The following is a 21,356-nucleotide window of genomic DNA, read 5'->3' as shown; positions in this document are numbered from 1 at the left end:
CTTCCTCCGCAGCGCTCAGGTGCGCAGGGCTGCAGATGGACACTGCGCCGCTGAGCTCAGGGTCTGAGCCTGGAGGAGTGAACAAATAGTGAGACAGCCCAAGTAGGGACACGCTGCCGCAGTGCACAACCTCCAGCTGGAAGCCCGGGCCCCGCTTTGTGCCCTTATCTTCCGTGTACGTAGGTTCCTCCACACCTCAAGGCACCGACTCAGCAGACAGCACCGCCCTGGGTCTCTGGCCAGGACTGCAACCTGCCCTCTCGCCCCGACGCCGGCGCTGCTGCTCCTCCATCCCTGGGTGGCCCACGCGCAGGAGGACCAGGGCGGCAACACCAGGGAGCTGTTTCTCTCTTTCACTTCCAAGGAGGATGGCCAGGCTGATGTGGCCTAGCATGTGGCTACCGCCGTCTGCCAGCGTTGCACCACGGTTCGGGGAGAACGGAGACGACCTTCCTTTGGGGGTCGCCCTGGGGCTTGCGGTTGCACTGTGCAGTGGGAAGATTAGCGGCGGTGGGAGACTGGGAGGCACAGGCTGGGTGAGCAGAGCGCGCTGGTATTGCCCGGTCCTATTTCAGACGCTTGGCGCCACCCCACCACAATGGATGAGAAAATCAGTAGCTGGAGCGCACTCAGGCGCCAGGCAGAGAAGTTGGCTCTTACTGTGCCTTATGACTTGTTGGGGAAATCTGGGCAGTGGATGGTGTGTGGTGGGGTCCTGGAGAGATGGCACCACCTGAGACGGGTGGGATGGGAGGGATGCAGAGGACAGGGACGGGAGGCCATTTCTTCACACCACAGAATTCACACTCTAGTGCTTCATCTTTCTGAGTAGAAGAAAATAATGAACTAATGGGGAAGGGGCCGAGTTATTCTCCAGGCCCAGTGGTGTCCTCTGGGGCTCCATCGGGTTGGGGAGCTTGCTGCTCCAGAACAGAGGATGGCCTGCCTGTTAGCGAGAACCCCAGAAGCTGTGCCGGGCTCCACAACCCACTTGGCGCTGCTGAGGGTGCCGGTTAGGGTTTCCTAAGTAACTCACAAGCTCCTGGCCCTGGGGTGGCGGGAGTTCCTGCCTGGGGTTGGGGATAGGGAGGTGGGCACTGGTTTCCTCCAACTCTAACCTGCCCAGGGCTTGGCTGAGGTTTCCCTTGCCTGGGCTTGGAGTGGGACCTGGGGTGAATCCTGGCTTTACCTCACTAAGCTGTGTGGTGCCTGGCAAGTCACTTAACCTCAAGTCCCCATTTCTTTAGCTTTAAAACAGAGGGAAGAATCTTCCTGAAATGTTGTTGTGAAGACTCCATGGCAGTGCATGGGGGCACGAAGGGAAAGGGGTTTTGTTGACCACCTGAGTCATCTCACTATATAAGCCCAGGAAGAGATCACTGGCAGGAGGGAGTTATGTCGCCGCCTACAGTGTGCCCTGCTGGTGGCACTCTCTTTGCTCCAAATGGCAGCTCCTGGGGCAGAGGGGAGAATCCTGCTGCTCACAGCTGCCCACCTGCCCTACTGCTGCTGTGCACTGGGGCTGCAGGGTGTCAGGCCCTTACTCAGCTCAGAGCACCCCCGTTCCTTGTTTCCTGAGCCCTTCGCCTTCTAGAGGGATGTTGTGGGGTTGTGGTCAGGATCAGACGGGGCATGTCGAATCACCACTGCCCTGAAACAACTGTCCTGGAAGTAGCATGTGTGCCATCTGGAGATGTGAGTAAGCAGAGACTGCACCATCACCTGAACCAAGGGCTTCGGACTACTTCTTCCCTGGTTTAAGTTTGGAACAGAAACCTCCTTAGTGCGTTTATTCATTAATTTAATGGATATATTGTGAGAATCAAACTTAGAATGAAATTACTTTTGGCAAGCAGAAAAGGATTTTAAACTAATCCTTCTATTTTAATTGTGAGGAACTGGGGGCCAGAGAGAGGAGTTGCACCTCTGGGACATTAGAAATAGGCTCCCAAAACTCTCATTGCACTGCAGAGAGTACCCTCCCAATTCGCCAGGTTTTCTTTGAGTAGAGGTATCTTAGATGGGTGTTTGAAGCATAGGTGGGAGTTCAGCAAATGAAGGTGCCACAGGAATTTTACTGTAGGAGTAGAGGGTAGCATGAACAAAGGTACAGAGCTGGGGAAGCCAGAGGTGGAGAGAAAGGAATACCTGTCTGCAATTCCTCATCTATCTTCTGAAATGCAAAATGCTCTGAAAACCCAGAGGGTTTTGCAATTTTCATGATGGTTGCACCTGACCTGAACTGCCATGAGGTTATATCTGATCTTTGTTGATTCCATGCATGTGACTATGGATGTTCATATGTTATGCTGCATGGATTACAGTGAGCATCCCCGGACTCCTCTGAGAAGACCCCCTGATTGCCCATTCCTAGCTTTCTAGTCTCTAAACCAGTTTTCAGTTTCAAAACTGACTTTGCCCTAAGGTTTTGGGTAAAGGGTGTAGACCCTATTGTGCTCTGCTGGGAGTCCAAGGCATGCACATGCAGAGATGTGGGAAAGGAGGATGCAGAGGTGAGTGGAGGTGGGGCCACAGAGAAGCATGGAGTCTGGACTTGATCCGTTAGGATGTGGGGAGCCTCTGAAGTTTTTGAGCAGGTGTGTCTGCTTGAAAACAGTTGGAACAGATAAGAGCCAGGACTGAACCAGTCAGCTGTAGACAGTGGCTGCTGTAGTTAGGTTTGTTTACCCCTGCAAATCACATGTTGAAATGTGATCCCCGTTGTTGGTGGTGTGGCCTAATGGGAGGTTTGAGGGCCATAGGGGTGGATCCTTCATGAATGGCTTGGTGCCCTCCTAGCACTAAGGAATGAATTCTCACTCTGCTGCTTCCTGTGAGAACTGGAAACAAGAGTATGTCTCTGTTGTTAAAAAGAGCCTCGCACTTCCCTCCCCTCTCTCTTGCTTTCCCTCCTGCCCAGTGATCTCTGCACACACCACCTCTCCTTGGCCTTCTGCCAAGGTTGTTCAAGCTACTGAACAAGCTACTGCTTGTTAAGTCCGGTGGGACCATGACAGGGATTGACAGGATCCCTACCCTTGGGAGCCTTTGGTCTAGAAGGGGAGGCTGATTACTCTATGCCCTCCATCAGTCTGCTCAACACCCACTGAACATGTGCCTACTGTGAGGTGAAGCTGTGGCAGCCCCAGACCTTTCACCTGAGTCCACAGTGACGGTCAGCACGGTTGAGTTAGTCGGGGGCAGCATGCTTAGCACACTGGGGGAGACACTGAGCAAGTGCCTGCATAGTGTCAGATACAGACAGGAGCCCCACAGGCCAGGGCAGCTTCTCAGCAGAAGCAGCTTGTGGCCCTTGCTAGAAGCAGATATTGGCACCATGCTTCCTGTGTGGTCTGCAGAATCATGAGCTGAATAAAGCTCTTTTCTTCATAAATTTCCCAGCCTCGGGTATTCTTTAATTGCAATGCAAAAGGACTAAGACATTTGTGTCCCTTAGAAGGTCAAGTCAAAGTGGGCTTGACTCCTCTTCCTGTTTGAGAAGTGTTGCCATTGCTCACTCAATCACACCCTCTGCCTGCATTTCAGAGCATCCAGGTGGGAGTTTTACACAACCACTTCTCTCAGCCTTCCCAGCATACCTGTTCCATGGTATTATGGTCCCTACAATACAGAGGAGATATTCGAGGTTTGGAGGAGTTCAGTAACTTACTCATGACTACACAGCCAGCAAATATTGAAGCTGGGATTCGAGTCTACATTTTTTTGGCTCCAAAGCCTGTGAACTTTCCGCTCTGCATTGCCTTTGGAGGGGGACCATGGAGGGCCTAGAATGGGAAGGAAGTGACTTAATCTGATTAGGGGAGGTGGAGGGGTGTTTTTTGGGCAAGGCCTCCAAGGGCGACCAGGCCTGGGATGGGCCAACTGGGAGCAAGGTACAGGTGCAGAGGAGAGCCTGTTGTTTAGTAAATCCCACAGCTCAAGTTTTGCCTGACTGCCAGATTTGGAAGTGCTGGATAAACTATGTTGACGCTAATAGTTCACCTACATGTAGTTTTTTGTTTGTTTGCTTGTTTGTTTTGGTATGCATTTGGCAGCTTCTCTTCATAGTCTACTATATTGTGTTGTGTGTCTTTTGTTATAATTCTTATTTGTAAATAAAGGTGAGAAAAAGTATGCGTAGAGTTTGTTGGGTTTTATTTATGTCATCATGTTCCTCCTTGCTTGGAGCCTGTGTGGCGGTGTTGAAGGAGCAGACCCACCACCCGAGGGTGGAGTGTATGCCCACCACCTGCAGGACCGAGCTGCACGCCGGGACTGCTTCCCTGCATGTCTTTCGTGACTCCCTTCCAGGTTTCCTGGTGATGATGAGGAGTGACCTGCTGGGCCAGGTGAGCCACCATCTCTGGACATGGCACTTCCTGACAGGACTGGGCACCCACATATATGCTGGGGACTGTCCTTAGTGTGCTCATTTCTAAAAATCAGGAGACACCAAACATGCATTGAGCACTTTTCAGGTACGATGTATAGTGACTACTGGCTTTCTGTAGAGAATTCCCTTTACGCCTGGCTATGCCCCAAAGGTACATCCACCTTCATACAAAAAATGAGAAGATTGAGGTTCAGAAGAGAACACACAGACAGCTAAGGGTGGAGCTGAGGCCAGAACCAGGGTTCTGCCTGCCAGCCATTCTTGTGCCTAGGCATCTGCTGCCCATAGGAACCTGTAGGGACAAGGCCCTGGGTCATCCAGTGGAGCCTGAGTCATTTTACAAAAGCATGACTGAAGGTCTGAAATTCCTTTGAAGCTGCAGTTATCCAGAGTAAGATCTCTCCTGTAGGATGGTGTGGCACTTCTCTCTCCTGGATGTCAGTCACATCTTTGGTGGAGGGGCAGAATGATGACTGCATAGTTTAGGACTTCTGGCCTCCTCCTCACCCTGGACCTAGTGCTTCAAATGCAAACATTAAAAACTGTCTTTGTTTTTGCTTCTGCCCCCTCTCCCAGCCCAACCCCTTCCCTCTCCTCCAACTTGATGAGAACACGCAGTTATCATTTTCACACTGATTCTCTACATGACAGGGGTGTTTTTCAGTCTCCTGCAGATAATGAGGCCCAGTGTGGTACAGGTTCTTGCCCGAGGTCACACAGCATGTAACTGGCAGAGTCAGGGTTTCACCCAGGTCTCCTAGCCCCACTGTACTACTGTCCCATAGGTGAATCAGCTCAGCATCTAGGGGCTGAACAGCTATTGCTTGCCAAGTCCTGTGGGGCCATCAGAGGGACTGATAAGGGCCTTGCCCTTGGGAGCCCTTGGTCTAGTAGGGGTGATTGACAAGTCAATGCCTTTCATCAGTGTGCTCAACATACACTGGACAAGTGCCTACTGTGTGCTGCAGAGTGAAGATGCAGCAACCTTAGACCCTTCCTGAGCTCACAGTGACTGCTGGCACAGTTGCCTGTGGGGCAGCATGCTTGGAACAGTGCAGGAGACACTGAGAAGGTGCCAGCATTGTACCAGATACAGGTATGATTGGTGCGTTTTTACAGAGTGCTGATTGGTGCACTGTCACGTCATAATTTGGGCAAGGAGTCAAGAGCCCAGGTTTCACTCCTTGTCCAACCTGTCCAGAGCCTTGGCACTGCCTGGCTCCCCAGATGAGATTGCCAAGTTCAGAATCCTTCCTAAAACAATCTTCTGTGAAGGGATCTGAAAGTTCTGGGCTCCCGTCCTGAACAAGGTGTCAGGAAACCCTGCGTCCTAGTCTGTCATCCAGGGCACCAAGAGGGAATCTGCCAGGTCAAGGTGGGAGGAAACTGGGCTGGCATGTCAGGACAGGTCTGATCAGGTTGGGCTGAAGCTCTGGTGGTGTTTGCTGCTCTGCTGGAAAATGGCTTAATAAGAGTATCCCAGGCTCTCTGGTTTCTGTAGGCCATGAGCTTGCCCCACGTCATGTACAGAAAGTAGATTTAGCTCAGATGCTGAGGGGCAGGGCATGGCTGGGGTCGTACTAGGGTTGTTATGCATCTGCCCGGTACCATGCAGGGACCATCTGCTGCAAGGATCATCCACTGCAGGTTTCATGGGATTCTCTGGGCAACGACTCCTCTGTGCTCTGCCCCTCGCCATCTGAGCTAAATTCACTTGCTCTATCCTGGCCTCTCCTCTCTGTCTTGGTCCCTACCTCTGAGTTCTAAAGAACTCAGCCTACTCTACTGACCACTTCTTTTCTGCCCCATCCCCACACCCTATAGCCCTGCTCCCTGCCTTCTTGTGGCCTCATGAATGAGGAGTCCTTCCTTAAATTATCTACTCTTCCACTTTTTAAAAGTTCTTGTTTGCCTCTTCCCTCCATTTGGAAGGGTCCAGGGGCTGCATTTGCTCCTGGGAAAGTGGACATCTCTCTGGGGCAGAGGGACCCCAGGTATCCGTGATCACCAATGCTCTGCAGGCGGAATCGATTCCTTAAGGGACAGACACAGCCCTGCCTGGGCTCCCTCCCTACATGGACTCCATCTTTGTCGCTCTTGCGTTATTCAGCCCAGTGTCTGGTCACATCTTCTGTCACTCAGGGGCCAAAGGGGCATGGCCTAAGACCTTATCCAATCACTGTCGCCGGGTTGGGAGCTGTCCAATCAGGCGCGCAGGGGGAGAGGACCTAGCGGCTTCAGGCACATGCTGGGGCCTTCGCCTCTCGCTGTGCCGCAATCTCCAGGTTCCGTTCTTTACTGCTGTGTCTCTGCTCCTTCAGGCCCAGCCTAGGTGGCCCTGTGACCTGCAGGTGTTGAGAGATCCATGCTTAAGACGCCAGGGCCTCCTGAAAGCCTAGAAATGGTGAGTGTGCGGGGCCTGGTATCCTGAGAAGCGGCGGGATGTCTGGAAGTGGCTGGAACAGCCTGTGGCAGGACCTGGGTTCCCTCAGGCCTCAAGATGGCGGCTGGGCCCACCTTGGGACCCGCATCCTGTCCCAACCTTGCACGGTGACCTCGCCCTGTCCGCAGCACTCGGTCGCCTGGATGGTGAGGGTGGGCAGGAGGGTCCTTGGGAGAGCTCCAATTGGGGGTGTGGGGCTTGTGCGAGGGGAGCTATCGTCCGGGGTCGCCTGTCCCTTCTTTCTCCTGTTAAACCTTAAAGGGCATCACTGCAAAAATGTTAAATAATTTATTGGAGCAAAGAGCAGTTCAAGAATTGTCCAGCACCAAGCCATGGTTTCTGGTCCACAGGAGGGGCTTGAAGGAGTAGCTTTTAAATAAGGTGCATGAGGATGGAAACCCAATTCAGTAAATGATTGGGGACAGTTATGTAGTTGTCTTATCTATACAATCGAGGTGGAAATTTTCTAGTTATGTGATCAGATGTTAATTGGCAGTTTTTGGTGGGTTAAGCCTGAATTTTGTTTCCCTCTGAGGAAGTAATTTACAAGAAGAGTTAGATTATTTTTTTAACATAGGAACACAGGGCACTAGAGCTATCTCAGTCTAATTGCCTGCTGTTTAATTATTATAACGCTCCTCAGGGGAATGGTTTTCCCTTGCATTTTCCAAATGTGTCTCAAGCAGGGTATCAAGTCCAACCCCCTGTTCCCCCAGTCTAACTCTGGATTGCAGTAAAATACTAAATTTCCGGTCGGGTGCAGTGGCTCATACCTGTATTTCCAGCACTTTTGGGAAGCTGAGGCGGGTGGATCACGAGGTCAGGCATTGGATACCAGCGTGGCCAACATAGTGAAACCCCCGTCTCTACTACAAATACAAAAAAAAACAGCCGGGTGTGGTGGCGGGCACATGTAATCCCAGCTACTCGGGAGGCTGAGGCAGGAAAATCGCTTGAACCTGGAAGGCGGAGGTTGCAGTGACCTGAGATCACGCCACTGCACCCAGCCAGGGCGACAGTGTGAGACTGTGTCTCAAAAAAAGAAAAAAAAAAAGGAAAAAAAAAAACCAAAAACACCTAAATTTCCAGTTCCTTCTGACATGCCCAAATGCTAATTTTCCCTCCATAATTCATAAGATTATCAACTATTTGTCCTTTATTGTACATCTCAGACACAATATTGTAATTATTTTTTCACAAAGCATTGGATGGCACTTTATAAGATATTTGTTCTCTGTAAACTTTTCATAGGAAAGCAGAGAACAATTCCCTGATACTGCTCTGAAAAAATCTCTGTGCCTCTCTTCCTTTTATTTTCCATAAGCACAGACTTCTTCTCAGAATGTCTTTGGGTTGAGGTTTCTCTTTAGAAACTTTACAAGTTGATGTGTCCTTAGCCACCTCCTGTCTTTTCCTGATTCTGGGCTTCAGTACTATCTGGAGATGGCCTAAGATACTCATCATGGCTGTGTCTGCCGGAGTGCGTAGTGCGTATCAGCCCCGGGGTTATTTCCTCACAGAGAACAACCTGAGAGGTATGGAGTGCAGTCTCTCCAGGGAGCAAGTGGAGGCCCTGGAACTGAGAGGAGTCTCCTGGCATATATATGGTGCCTCTAAAAAGCTAACCCCTTGGGACATTTAGTTTGTCTTCACTTTACCCAGCTTCCGTTTCTTGAGACATATTTTGTTGGTCAGCCAATCAGATGCTGATTTTGAGGAGAAAAGAGAAAAATGATTCCTGCCCTCTGGATTCTCTCAGATTTCTGAAAGGAAAAAAAAAAAGTATCTCAAAGGACAAGGAAAACCCATCCGAAAGAGATGGTGCAAGAACCTGCAAAGTAAAATGCACCTGAGTCATTCACCCACTGGTGCACAGTGCCGCGTGTCCTGGGAGGGTGGTCACTGAGCACTTTAGTGAGCAGGATGGGAGGATCTCTGTTACTGGATGGCTTGACCTCATATGAGTCACACATGTCTGTGTTGCACTCAACACTGCCACTACCTGGTGTTGCCACCTTGAAAGAATTTGCTCACTTATTTAAACTTCAATTTTTAAACTGTAAATTTGTTTTATCGGTAGAACTAGAAAGATAAGACAACATTTACAAAGGGCATGAAAGAGGTGGATTTGAGAAAAAATTAGATATCTAGTCAGGAATTCCAATTGTTAAAAATATTGCATTTACCTTTTTTCTTTTCCAGAGAGAGTGTAGGAAGTTTCTCAGTCTGTTCTTGTTTAGGGGGTGATTTCAAATAGATTCCCAGGGCTTAGCTGTGGGAACGGTATCAAGGAAAAGAATAGTGAAAATGTCTTCCACTAAGACTGTATGACTTGAATACCTTTCCATAAGAAAATGTGGTAGGTTAATTGGTGAATTGCATAGATTCATGAAAACATCAGTTCCTCTTTTTGCAGGGTGAATTTGTGACAGTAGATAGCTCTGTCCCGTGTCTGTTATCTTGATTTCTGAGTTTAATGCTGAATTTTATGAGATGGACTTGACACCCCCTAAAAGTGTTCTTGTGTAACAAATTGTTTACTAAATGAGTTGTTGTGGAAAAATTGTGTGTTTATTGTCTGAAAGGGATAAGTGCTTCTGCTTTTCTTGTTGAGGTATGAAATGTAAGCACATTAAAATGTCCTTCCCTTACATATAAACACTGTGTTTGAGAAATATTGCTGAATTTTTCAAAGACTGGTGTTTTGTCATTTAAAACTAAGTGAATAACCCTAACTGGGAAGTTGAAGCCTGAGCCCAGTGATCCCAAGCTAAGGCCAATATTGAGTCTGCAAAAGGAGTTCACTGGAGGCCCAGTTAATTCCTCCTGGGGAGTCGCCCCTGCAGGTGTCCCAGTCTGGTCACTCCAACCATGGAAGAAGGTTTTAAACTGAGAGAAGCTACAGAGCTCTGGAAAACTAGGTATCCACAGGCAGATGCAGTTGGGTTTAGAGTGGAAGGGGATTGAAAGGGTCGTTCTGAGGATGGAATTGTTGTTTTCCTAGGGCTGTTTCTAGAGTTTGCCAAACAAAACAAAGTCGGATTTAGGGAAGAAGTTAGTTTCAAAGGAGTATTGCAACAGGGGGAAGTGCCAAGTATAAGATCTTTGAAGATCCCAAAAGTTAGGCAGACAAGGGCTTTCTTTCATAGGGAGGAACAGACAAGATTAGAATGAAGATTGGAGGAGGTCAGAACGGAGGATGACAAAACAGATTCCAGATCAGAGAATGTTTCACCCTAAAGTCAGGGTGTTCTTAGGAGGTACATACACCGAGGTTGTATGTTGACTCAGACTAAGGACAGGACAAAGTTCAGGGACCTGGGAGAGGGAGAGGAACTTAAGCAATGTTTATATAAGAAGTATTTTGTTTTGGGCCAGGTGCAATGGTTACGCCTATAATCCCAACACTTTCGGAGTCTGAGGGATGGATCACCTGAGGTCAGGAGTTTGAGACCAGCATGGCCAACATGGTGAAACCCCGTCTCTACTAAAAGTACAAAAATTAGCCAGGTGGAGTGGCACATGCCTCTAATCCCAGCTATTCAGGAGGCTGAGGCAGGAGAATTGCTTGAAACCTGGAGATGGAGGTTGCAGTGAGCTGACATTGTGCCACTGTACTCAGGCTGGATGACAGAGTGAGACTCCATCTCAAAAAAAAAAAAAAAAAAGAAGAAGAAGTATTTTGTTTTGACCACTGAAGACAAAATTGTTCAGCCTATTCTTCATGAGAGAAAGATGGAAATTTTCAGAGTGCGTGTGTGTGGCTATATGATAGGCAAAAAGGGAGCATCATCTAAGTCATAACTGGAAGAGTGTTGTGTTTCTTTTTATTAAGCTGTTCCTGGAGGACACAAAGGATGGGAATGTCATTAATCATAGTTATTAACCAGGATTACCTAGGAGTCGAGTCTTTCCCCACCACTTTTCTTTGTCCTATACATCTCTTCCATTTATCTCTTCCCGAGTCGAATCTGTTAACATAAACTGGTAAATATTAAGGGCAGTGTTTTTCTGAGTTCTGTGAGAAGTTCTGTCAAATTACTGAACTTGAAAGGGGATTATGGGAGTTGTCAGTTTAGAGGCAGTAGCTCAGATGTATAGACAGGGCCCCGGGGCTTGTGACTGGCATCTACAGTAAGGGCGATGGTGTGGAACTGAGCCCTGAACTTGTGGGGCCTGTGCTGACTCTAGATATTGTCAGAATTGAAATTTTGGCACCCAGCTGGTGTTGGGGAATTGCTTAGTGTTCAGCAAACTCCATAGATTTGGTGTTAGAGGAGCATCACAGGGGCCTGGGTTTGAGACTCCAGGTGTCCGGGGAAGGTCATCTCTGCTCTCCTGCACACAGCCTTTCACACTGCACATTATCCTGTGTTTGTGGGTCTCTTACCAGGGAGAGAGGGGACTGAGAACTTAGAGGAAAGGAGTGCTGATAACAAGCCCTCTCCTCTCACAGCTGCAGTCGCATGATTCCCACCCACTAGGGAACATACCCACTACGCATTCCTGTGGCCACACTTCTCCCAGGCCTAGGCCCCGTCCTCAGGAATTGTACTATGGCACTTTTGCTCCTTAAGTTTCTTGCCAGAAACCCACAAAAGTACTTAGAGGACTCCCGGTACATCTCCACCCTGACACCAAATTTGTAGCAGCAACTGATTAGCTCTGCCAAACTGGAGTTCTGGACAACCCAATTATAATCTCATCCACCACATGGACACAGGAGTAAATCAGAATATAGTCCCACCTGGGCCAGTGTGTATAGCACAAACCAGTCTTTCCACCTACCTTGCACTCTCCCCAACCTGTGGATTTCTGATAGCATCTTTCTCTCTTCTGCTTCCCCTCTCACAAACCATCTTTCATGCGTATACTGTGTACCCAGGACCACCCCTTATATACCTGAATCCAGTGCCTACCAAATTTCAGATATCCAGGAGCCATGTCCCTAGACCTGGCCACTGAAGGTGAAAATGCGAGTCAGAAATAAGAGGATTAATCTTTGAAAGTAAGGGAAGAGATTTTGTTCTTTTTCCTTTTCTTAAAGCATTTATATGTATTTTTTCTGCTTTTTAAAATATATGAAAATTATTTTAACAGCTAAATCAACCTTTTGTCATTCTTTTTTGACTCAGGATTTTCTTTAGGACCTGAGAACCATGGCTTTGTTCTATTTCTGATTTGGCAAAGCTCATTTTATTTTTATTTTTCTATTTTCTATCTTTTAAAGTAGACATGGATTTGTTTAGGATAAACTCATTTTAAAAGCACACAAAACTTGAGCACAAAGAATAGGATTAAATTCAGCAATACAGAGTGATGAAGAGTAAAAGCCACTGAGTATCTTTCCTTTGACAGAAAACTGATCATCTAAGGTGATGACTTAGTATTTGTAGACTGTAGTACTTACATTGCAAAAGCAAGAAGAGTTTAGTGTATGAATCGAACAGTGGAATGCATAGCTATACCTTTGTTTCTGTTTATTACATAAGATCAGTTTGCACAGTTTTGTGTAGTCTTTAGTAGACAACTGCACCCATGTAAATTAAATAGTATTTCATACAATAGTGTGAATATAAGGTCACAATATTTATTTTGGACAAACCCCTGATATTAAAATTATAGTAATTTTAATATCATTATTGCTTATTGTTTTGAAATATAAAGCATTTTAACTTAAGGTTACAGATAATTTTAGAAAATACAGCATAGATTAAGACTAGTCTGTTAAATATTTATAGTTATTTATATCTATTGTCTAAAGAAAATTCACTACCTCATTGTTACAGTAGATATTAGTCTGACATACTGCTTAATTGATCCCATAGGTATAATTATATGTCAGCAAGATTTTGGAGTCTATTCTTCTATTTTACTAAAGTAGGAATGCAGCTATTACAGAACAAATAGACACAGGTGATGCAGCCACCCACGGATCATAACAGCTCGTCAGCTGGCATTGTTGCAAGCTCAGATCTACTCATCTAGATGAACAAAGTCGGCTTCCAGTTCTTCATCAGAAAGTGCTGGTGGGGGTTGTCAGATGTGTTTCAATGTAGATGCCCAATCCAATGGCCAGCAGATGAGAGATCAGCATAGATGGAAGAAAAACTTTAAGACATTCTGCTGAGAATAATTTCCCTTTGTTCATAACACTAGTTTCTCATGCTGAGAGCAGCTGTGCACTTGGAGTGTTTAAAGGGGAACTGCTTCAGGGAATATTTTCTGGCCAACGTGACTAATCTCATACCTAACCTAAGTTTTTCTTTAAGATGCTTTCAACTTCTTTCTTTTCTCAATACAATCTTCCTCAGACTGAGAGCTGTTTTTCTCTCCAATCCTTTGGGTATCTGTTTCAGAAGACCTCTTAGTGTCTCTTGGTGCCTTTGAGAGGTGGGCTGTCACAGTGACAACCCTTGGAGCTGCTCTATCCAGACTCATGCTGGGAATCCAGCAGTTTTTTCCTTTGTCAGCCATATAAACAGAAACCGAGGCTGAAACTCTCCTGTTTCCATTATTGAGAAAATACAATTCTGCCCAGGAGCCCTTCAGCCTCTTCTCCTGCAGCTCAGGGACCCCACTCTATGATGTAGCACTGGGGTGCAGCTGTGACAGTTGGGGTTCACATGGGATATGGGCTGCCTGCTGTGGGCTGTGGGCTGTGCCTCAGCGGCAGATAATAGAGGTCAAGAGACGACACAGGCTGCCAGGAGCGGGCAAGCAGGAGTACTGCAGGCCAGCGCTCACAGAGTAGGGACCCATTGCTTTGATGTGTAAATAGCCAAGAAGATAGCAAACTGTTCAATAGTACCTGTAGCAGAGTGGGAGGCTACCTTCTGCAGGCATCAGGCTCCAAGTTGCAAAACTACTTCCTGTCATAATGATGAAGTTTATTATTTTTTGAATATGGCCAACTAGCATACACAGATACCCACCCCCCATTACCAGGTAAATTTAGGGTGAACTATGTATGACAAATGGTGCTGTCAGGTCCTCCACTTGTGGACTAATGATGGTGACCTTGTTTCTATTTTTGCACTCTCCTAAGCAGATTGCCTGTCAATAAGCCAGTCACATTCCGGTTTAACTGTGTGATACAATAGCTTTTTTTCTGTTCTATTATTGTGGAGCTTTTCTGGGGTTTCCCCAATTTTGCTTTTAATTATATTCTCCAAACACTGTCCAGAATAGCCAGACATGATATAAACATATAAAGTTCCCACCATACTTCTCACTGGAGGGGCCTTTCCCTGTCAGGCTTCCAGCCAATCCACAACTGTGCTACAAAGTGCATGCTGCCCCCACAGTATGCAGGCAGAATGGTGTCTCTGCCTATTTGGGATCTATAGTCCTCTAAAGTCACTTCTAGAGAGTTTTTAGACCATATTTCTACAAACTCCACAGGGCAGTGATCAACCATTCCACCTCTTTCAGTGACCCCAGTATCATCAGACCTGAAACGGATCCAGAGACCACAGGGCCCAGAAACAGTCAGGATAACCCATGTGCATTGAGTAGATATGAGAAAAATCTCAACTTTCTCCTTCCTCTTCTTGTCCAAATGTCCACACATGTGCAAATAACACCTGCTGCTTTTCTACCCAAGACCTAAAACTATGCTCTGAATTCTGATTCCAGACCTTGAGATTTGAGAAAAGAGAAAAACTTTTATTTGAGGAATTCAAATTTTAGGCCCAGAGAGATGCTAAGATGAGGCCACAATCATGTCGTACTGCCTTGAGCTATGCATTCATCTCTTGAAACTGGTTGCTATTGCCATACCTAGCTGTACATTAACCTAATAATCCCACACTGGACACTACACCCCACACCCGATAGCTTAACAATATGTAGCCAATCAGTAATGTTATTTCTGTAAATCAGTAAGAATTCCTCACAAACAACTCTGTATCAGCCCACTACTTGTCCTTTACTTTTGCCTTTACAAATCCACTTGTAACTGCTGCTAATTGAAGTGTGTATTGAGGGCAGCTTGAATCTATGCTCCCAGGTTGCAATCCTCAAGCTTGACCCAAAACTCTACTTCTATGAATGTTGCCTCAGTTTTTTCTTCTTTTCTTTCTTCCTTTCTTCCTTTCCTCCTTTTCTTCTTTCCTCCTTTTTTCCTTTCCTCCTTTCTTCCTTCCTTCCTTCCTTTCTCTCTCTCTCTCTCTCTCTCTCTCTCTCTCTCTCTCTCTCCTTTTTTTTCTTTTTGAGGTGGAGTTTTGCTCTGATGCCCAGGCTGGAGTGCAGTGGCACGATCTTGGCTCACTGCAACCTCTGCCTCCCAGGTTCAAGTGATTCTCTTGCCTCAGCCTCCTGAGTAGCTGGGACTACAGGCGTGTGCCACCATGCCTGGTTAATTTTTTGTATTTTTAGTAGAGATGGGGTTTCACCGTGTTAGTCAGGATGGTCTCGATCTCCTGACCTCATGATCTGCCTGCCTCTGCCTCCCAAAGTGCTAGGATTATAGGTGTGAGCCACCGCGCCTGGCTGCTTTTTTCCTTTTCAGTCAACATACTATTTAGAGGGTGCAGTCTCTTTGAGTGGATCTCTCCTTTGGTTTTACTCTGCTTGCTGTAACACCCAAGAATGCAGAGACAGGTGGATCCCACCTAGAACCTGCACGTAAGAACTGGCCACCATCTGGGATTTACAAAACAGGGCTAGACTAAAGATTGAGAATGTACAGAAAACCCACAGGAGACATTTTCTTCATAGTGAGGTCAACATTGACATCTTAAAGTCCCCCTTTCAGAATGTGTCCCTTTGAGCTTTCCAGATCTTGTCCAGTGACTTGCTGCAGATAAGCGAGGGGCTTCTCATGTATATAGAATCTGATGGCAGAATCTGTCAGTATAAACAAGCATCGTTAAACCAAAATTAAAATTCTGAGGCCTTCCCAACCATCTGAATGGACCCTTCCTCTTGGCCAGGGCATTCCAAAGTGAACGTGAAAGATTAGCTCAGGCTATGACAGGAATTGGGGGTTAGACATGCTTCGTTATGACCCCTTCCCTTTGGAATTTGGGAAAAGCCAACCAAAGTTAACATCAACACAGACCTTTAGTCTGATAAGAAACATTTATACTCTATTAGTTTTGAAGCCTGTGACCTGGAGGCTTCATCTGCATTATAAATCTGTGGTCTGCACAACCCCTTATCACAACCCAGACATTCCTTTATATTGATAATAACTCTTTCAACCAATTGCCAATCAGAAAACTGTTAAATCTACCTGTAACATGAAAGCTCCAGTTTTGAGTTCTCCTGTGCTTATGGGCTGGCCCAATGTATATCTTATATGTATTTGATTAATGTCTCATGTCTCTCCAAAATATGCAAAACCAAGCTTCACCAAGACAACCTTGGGCACATGTTCTCCAGGTCTCCTGAGGGCTGTGTCGTGGGCCATGGTCACTCTAATTTTGCTCAGAGTAAATCTATTCAAATGTTTTCCAGAGTTTGACTCTTTTTTTCCATCACATCTTAGCAGTAAGAGGTCAATGCCATATAATAATTAGAGCTATGACCACAACTACATCTACCTGTAAAATGTGATACTAGAGTACAGTATTCTTGTCCTTCCTCTTTCCTAAGAACTAGCTAATTAGGATGGGTGATACCACATCTGGATCCAAGTTCTGGAGCTCCACCAGGACAATTCGATTTTCTATTTAGAGTCAGGTTAAGTCTCTCTTGTCTGAATCACCATGTGGCCGTAATCCCAGGGTCACTAGGAACCGTCTCACAATGACCTGTGTGTCTGTGAGACATTTGAGGATGTTCTGTGCAGACTCGGACCAGGCTGACAAGAGTGTCTAATTCTGGTTCCATCCCAGAGTAAGATAAATGAGGCACCCAGTGTTTGTTTCTCTCCTCATGGAAGGAAGCTCCTTGGTTGGTATCCGGAGGAGAGTTTCTCCAGTTTCTTGGTATTTGGGTGAAAAACAAGGAGGAGGTCTGGAGACTCAAACTGATAAACCAATTGCCTCCACCTCATATGCCATGAGAAAAATAGGTGAAGCAGTTATGGTCCCTACCATCTAGGAACTTTCAGTCTGGAGCAACCAGATAAATGGTAGAATTCAGCACCATGTGGTCAGTACAATGAAGGGAGGTGTGCAGGGGACTTGGGCTTCATTGGCACCACATCCCTTATGCTGTTGTGACTTCTGATGTCACCACCTGAAGGGCTATTCATACACAGAAGAGTTGTGATGGTTGTTGTTGCTATTTCTAGTGTTTTTACCTTGCTAAGAACACATATTTAGCTTTTAATAAAATTGTCCTAGAGAACCCTAAGGGCTTTGGTTAAATTTCTTGGTATTATATGTTATAAAATAGACAAAGAGGTAGCTAAAATAGATTAAAATTACACAAACCCTTAGGCTTAGGAAAGAGAACTGGAAATACCCCAGGAGCTTTGAGAACATAATTCTACATAGGACCCTCTCCTTGCCCCAGCCCTGTCCAGATTCACCCTCTTCTGGGCCTCATCTAGTTCTGGAATCTCTCCTTTTGGGTGGTGGCTCCTGCTGCCTCTCCAGAACTTGTGCTCAAAGTTTCCTGAAACTCAAAAGTAGATAAATGGAATCAATTTACTGTATATTTTGGAGCCTTAATTTCTTTCTTTTTCATTGAAGCCAGGGCTTGTAGAGACATCCTACCAGCAACCTATGTTCTATTTCTGCAGATCCAGTAATTGCTCCACAAGTCACAAGAAAGTAAACACAAACATAACAATGAGAAATCTCTCTGAACTACACTTTACCCTTCCTTTCTATATTCCTATGGTCTATATTTATCTTTCATTCTATATATTTTCTTTCAAAATCAATGATGAAGAAACAGAAGAAGAAATTAAAATGCTGGTTCCTTCATCTAAATCCTGGGAATTATTGAACACTTAGTACCTAACTCCCAAGCTATTATGAGGATTAAGTCACATAATGTGAGATTCCCAGAACAGTGCTCCTTAACATACTTCTGAGCACATATCATCTGCTTAATAAACATTGCATTAGTGAATCTGTACGTGTTATTTTCCAAATCAGACTGGCTCAGACATTGCTGTTTTTGCCTCCATCTGTGAACCTTAAAATGCCATCAAAGAATGTGATCTTTCACGATGGAGATTTGTTGTCTTCATTTGGATCATATGTACTTGTGACAACAGTGCTGGGTATAAAGGTCTCTGTGCTGTGCCTACACTTTCTTCAGCTGAGTGTTGCTAATAGGTCCAGGGGGAACAACATCAGCATTGACAGGGGACCGTTCATAGACCCTTTCAAAACCTGCAGAATCACATCACATATGGTGGGGCTAAGATTACCAAATGATTTATATGCACAGTGAAGCTGGAAAGACAATGCTTGGCAAAGTGGTTCTCAGCCCGAGCTTCTAATTAGGATCACACGGCCAGTTTGAAGAAACCTCTTGCCTTGTGCCCTCCCTCAGAGGCTGTCTTTTGGTCTGGGTGGAAGCATCCATGTTGTTTTAATTAAATGCCTCATGTAATTGTGAGGTGAGGCCAGGGTCAAGCACAAGGGTTTCAAGATACATCATGAGAGTTGATTTCAACTTTTGCTCCAGAAAGAGGTCACAGGGCCTGCTCTCCTTGGGTTTGGTAGGGTCAAGTCAGTGCAGCACATATTCCCATTGCTGCAGCAGAAATTTCTGGCATCTGTGCTAGGTGAAGACACCTGAGGGCAAGAAAAGAGAAACTGACATTTTGATATTTGAGGAGGACCTCATTGTTCTCAAATCTCATGTGTTATAAAAGACAGAAGGGGTGGGCTTTTTCTGAACATCTAGGTCCTTCTGCCTGTTGTGGTGACAGCAGGTGAGTGGATTGTGCTGATGCTTTTAAAGTCATAGTCTCAAGATTCAGGTGTGAGTTTTCCGAAGAAACCTGTGAAGGAATCCCAGAGGAAGAAGAAGAAGAAATGGCTTGTTCTCTGGTGAATGTGTCTTAGATTGAGCTGCGTCCACTCTGCTTCCTGGAATTCCATGTGTTTAGAACTAGCAAACCTTTACTCCTCTATTTGTGCTGTTCCTCCTTAATGAATTTGTTTCATCTATTTTTTTTCTCTTTTCTTCTAATAGTCAGGGGCTTCTGGAAATTTTCTTTGCTATATACCAGAGCCTTCTCCACATTCTCTTTATCTCGCCTTCTTACAAGCCATGCAGAATTCTCACCATGAATTTATGACCTGTAATATTTAAAATGTTCCCTTTATGGCTGTTGAACATGAGAAGGTGTGGATAATCAAGATTCCTATTGGGGAAGTGCTGGAGTCCTTGTATATTAGTGAAGAAGGAGAACATGTACTGTTTAGGTTCCATCTGTGTTTCTCATCAGCTCTGTGCAGAAGAGGATTAAGAAAATACACATTTGAACAGAATGGCATTTATTGCCCAGATTAATTCAGAAAGTTCTCAGAAAAATAAGTTGGAGATACTTGCTCTCTAGGATGCTGAGTAAAGACTATTTAAATACACTATTAGAGATTACAGAACACGGGAGCTATCTGTTGCTTGGACTTTTCATATACTCGACGTCTTTTGATGATTAGATTGAGATTATAGCTTACCTTTTGGGGGGGTCAGTATCACAGCAGTGGTGATGTGTCCTCTGCCTCAGCACACAATAAAAACTTGTCCTGTTATAGTTGGTGTTAATTTCATTCACTTGGAGAAAGAGATCTCTGACAGATTTTTCTGCTATAGAATTAATTGCCTTTCCCTTTATTATTTAGTACCTTGGGGCACTTACCAGCTGATGTGCATAAACCATCACATTTAATTTGGAAGCTCCTGTGTCTTCTTTGATTCTCTTTACAAGTATCTTTCTTTGAAAAATGAAGGATCTCATTGTTTACCTGTCAGAAAAACTGGGATAAGCCCAGGCTCTGCCACTGACTGGGTGTTTAACACAACATTCTTTGTAGGCCAGAAACGTTAGCATCACTGGTGAGCTTGTTAGAAATTCAGAAACTCAGGCTTTATCCCAGATCTCCTGAAACAAAATCTGCATAATCAGATCTTCAGTTTATTGTTGTGCATATTAAAATTTGAGCAGTACCCTCTATTTAGCCATGACTTTTTCATCTGAAAAATACATACAACTTACTCTGTACGATGTAAATATAGTCCTCAAAAATGTATGTCTGTGTTCATGCTCTTAATGTTATATTTTATTATACAGAAAAGCATACGCTGATACACTGGTGTTAGAGATCTTATTCCATCCTCTTTCCTCCAGGAGATAATATTTCTGTGTTGAAAAGTATTTTATTAGGTGACTCTAGGCAATCATACAAGTCGCAATCAGTCCTCTTCACTCTTTTCATCTTGAGTCAAATTAAGAATTATGCCTATGGCCACTTGATAAATATGTGTTTGTGTACATTTTTTTGTGTTTGTTTTTTTCAGAGACTGTTGACATTCAGGGATGTGGCCATAGAATTCTCTGTGGAGGAGTGGCAATGTCTGGACACTGCTCAGCAGGATTTGTATAGGAATGTGATGTTAGAGAACTACAGAAACCTGGTCTCCCTGGGTGAGGATAATTTCAATAAATTTTTCCTAATATACCACAAGGGTTTCATTTCCATCCTTTGTAGAATGTTTTTTGTAGTTTCTGCTTTCCATGAATGTATTTTAGATTCCTTCTTTCAAGACCATCTTGGAGATTCGTTGTTGTAGAAAAGAAATTCTTGAAGATGTTCTATTTTTACCTGAATTTTCCCCTTTCCTGAGCTGATCTGTGTTTTTAATTATAGATAAGTGGTAATTCCAGAAGTTTGGTGGCTTAAAATATTGTTGCCCACACCTGAAAATCCTATTGCCCCCACTAATTTTTGATTCAGTAATACTGGGTAGTGGAGCTAAAGACCCAGAAATTTAAAATGTGTCCTAAATATTCTGGAGGTTCTGTCATGAAACAGTATTTGGGGATTTTCTAGACTTCTATTATGTCTTCTTTTCCCTACTAAAGATAGTACTAGGTTGATAATTGGAAAATCACAGCAACAATTACTTTTTAAAATAAAACAGGTATTGCTGTCTCTAAGCCAGAGCTGATCACCTGTCTGGAAGAAAGGAAAGAGCCTTGGAATGTGAAGAGACATGAGACAGTAGCAAAACACCCAGGTAAGTGAGAGTGAATGAAGCAGATGGCACAGCAGATGACAGATGAGAGGTCCAAGGTCAATGAGGAAGCCAGACCTTAAAATGTGATTTGGGAGGCCTGCCTTTCAATGGAAATAGTTTGTGAGAAGCCTGGGTTTCTTTCTCTTTCTCTCATACAGGGGCATCTTCTGTCTCATGCCCTTAAATGCTCTATGGATTCTACTTTCCCTTTAGTGATCCTCCTTCATGTTTACATTGAGAGGCAAAGTCCTTTTCATGGCATATGAGGGACTGCATGATCTGACTGCTTTTCTGTTGCCTTTAGGGACACACAAATATATATTTTTAGAAACCATGGCAAGCCATTTTTAAGTTCCCCTTTTG

At 45.1% G+C, this 21,356-nt stretch overlaps 2 protein-coding genes, 1 long non-coding RNA gene and 1 pseudogene across 3 annotated transcripts in view; 2 read left to right on the top strand and 2 right to left on the bottom strand.

The window, feature by feature from the left end:
* LOC139359499 (zinc finger protein 595-like) overlaps positions 1-21,356 on the top strand; it is a 128,498-nt gene that overhangs the window by 91,044 nt on the left and 16,098 nt on the right. The window lies entirely within an intron of this gene.
* LOC139359500 (zinc finger protein 722-like) lies at positions 6,118-21,001 on the top strand. Its single transcript, XM_071082534.1, has 3 exons — positions 6,118-6,797; positions 20,274-20,400; positions 20,898-21,001. Exons 1-3 carry the CDS (start codon positions 6,759-6,761, stop codon positions 20,999-21,001), a joined length of 270 nt encoding a protein of 89 aa, XP_070938635.1. The 5' UTR covers positions 6,118-6,758.
* Positions 8,297-11,863, bottom strand: LOC139359348 (uncharacterized). Its single transcript, XR_011615267.1, has 3 exons — positions 10,733-11,863; positions 9,023-9,108; positions 8,297-8,599 (listed from the first exon to the last, which is right to left on the bottom strand). It is a non-coding gene; the product is annotated as an uncharacterized lncRNA (long non-coding RNA).
* Positions 12,432-19,713, bottom strand: LOC139359388 (BCL2/adenovirus E1B 19 kDa protein-interacting protein 3-like; annotated as a pseudogene).

Source organism: Macaca nemestrina, chromosome 17 (assembly GCF_043159975.1).
Source record: "Macaca nemestrina isolate mMacNem1 chromosome 17, mMacNem.hap1, whole genome shotgun sequence".
NCBI lineage: Eukaryota > Metazoa > Chordata > Mammalia > Primates > Cercopithecidae > Macaca > Macaca nemestrina.
The sequence above is the reverse complement of the archived record's forward strand: the minus strand, read 5'-3'. Positions and strand labels throughout refer to the sequence as shown.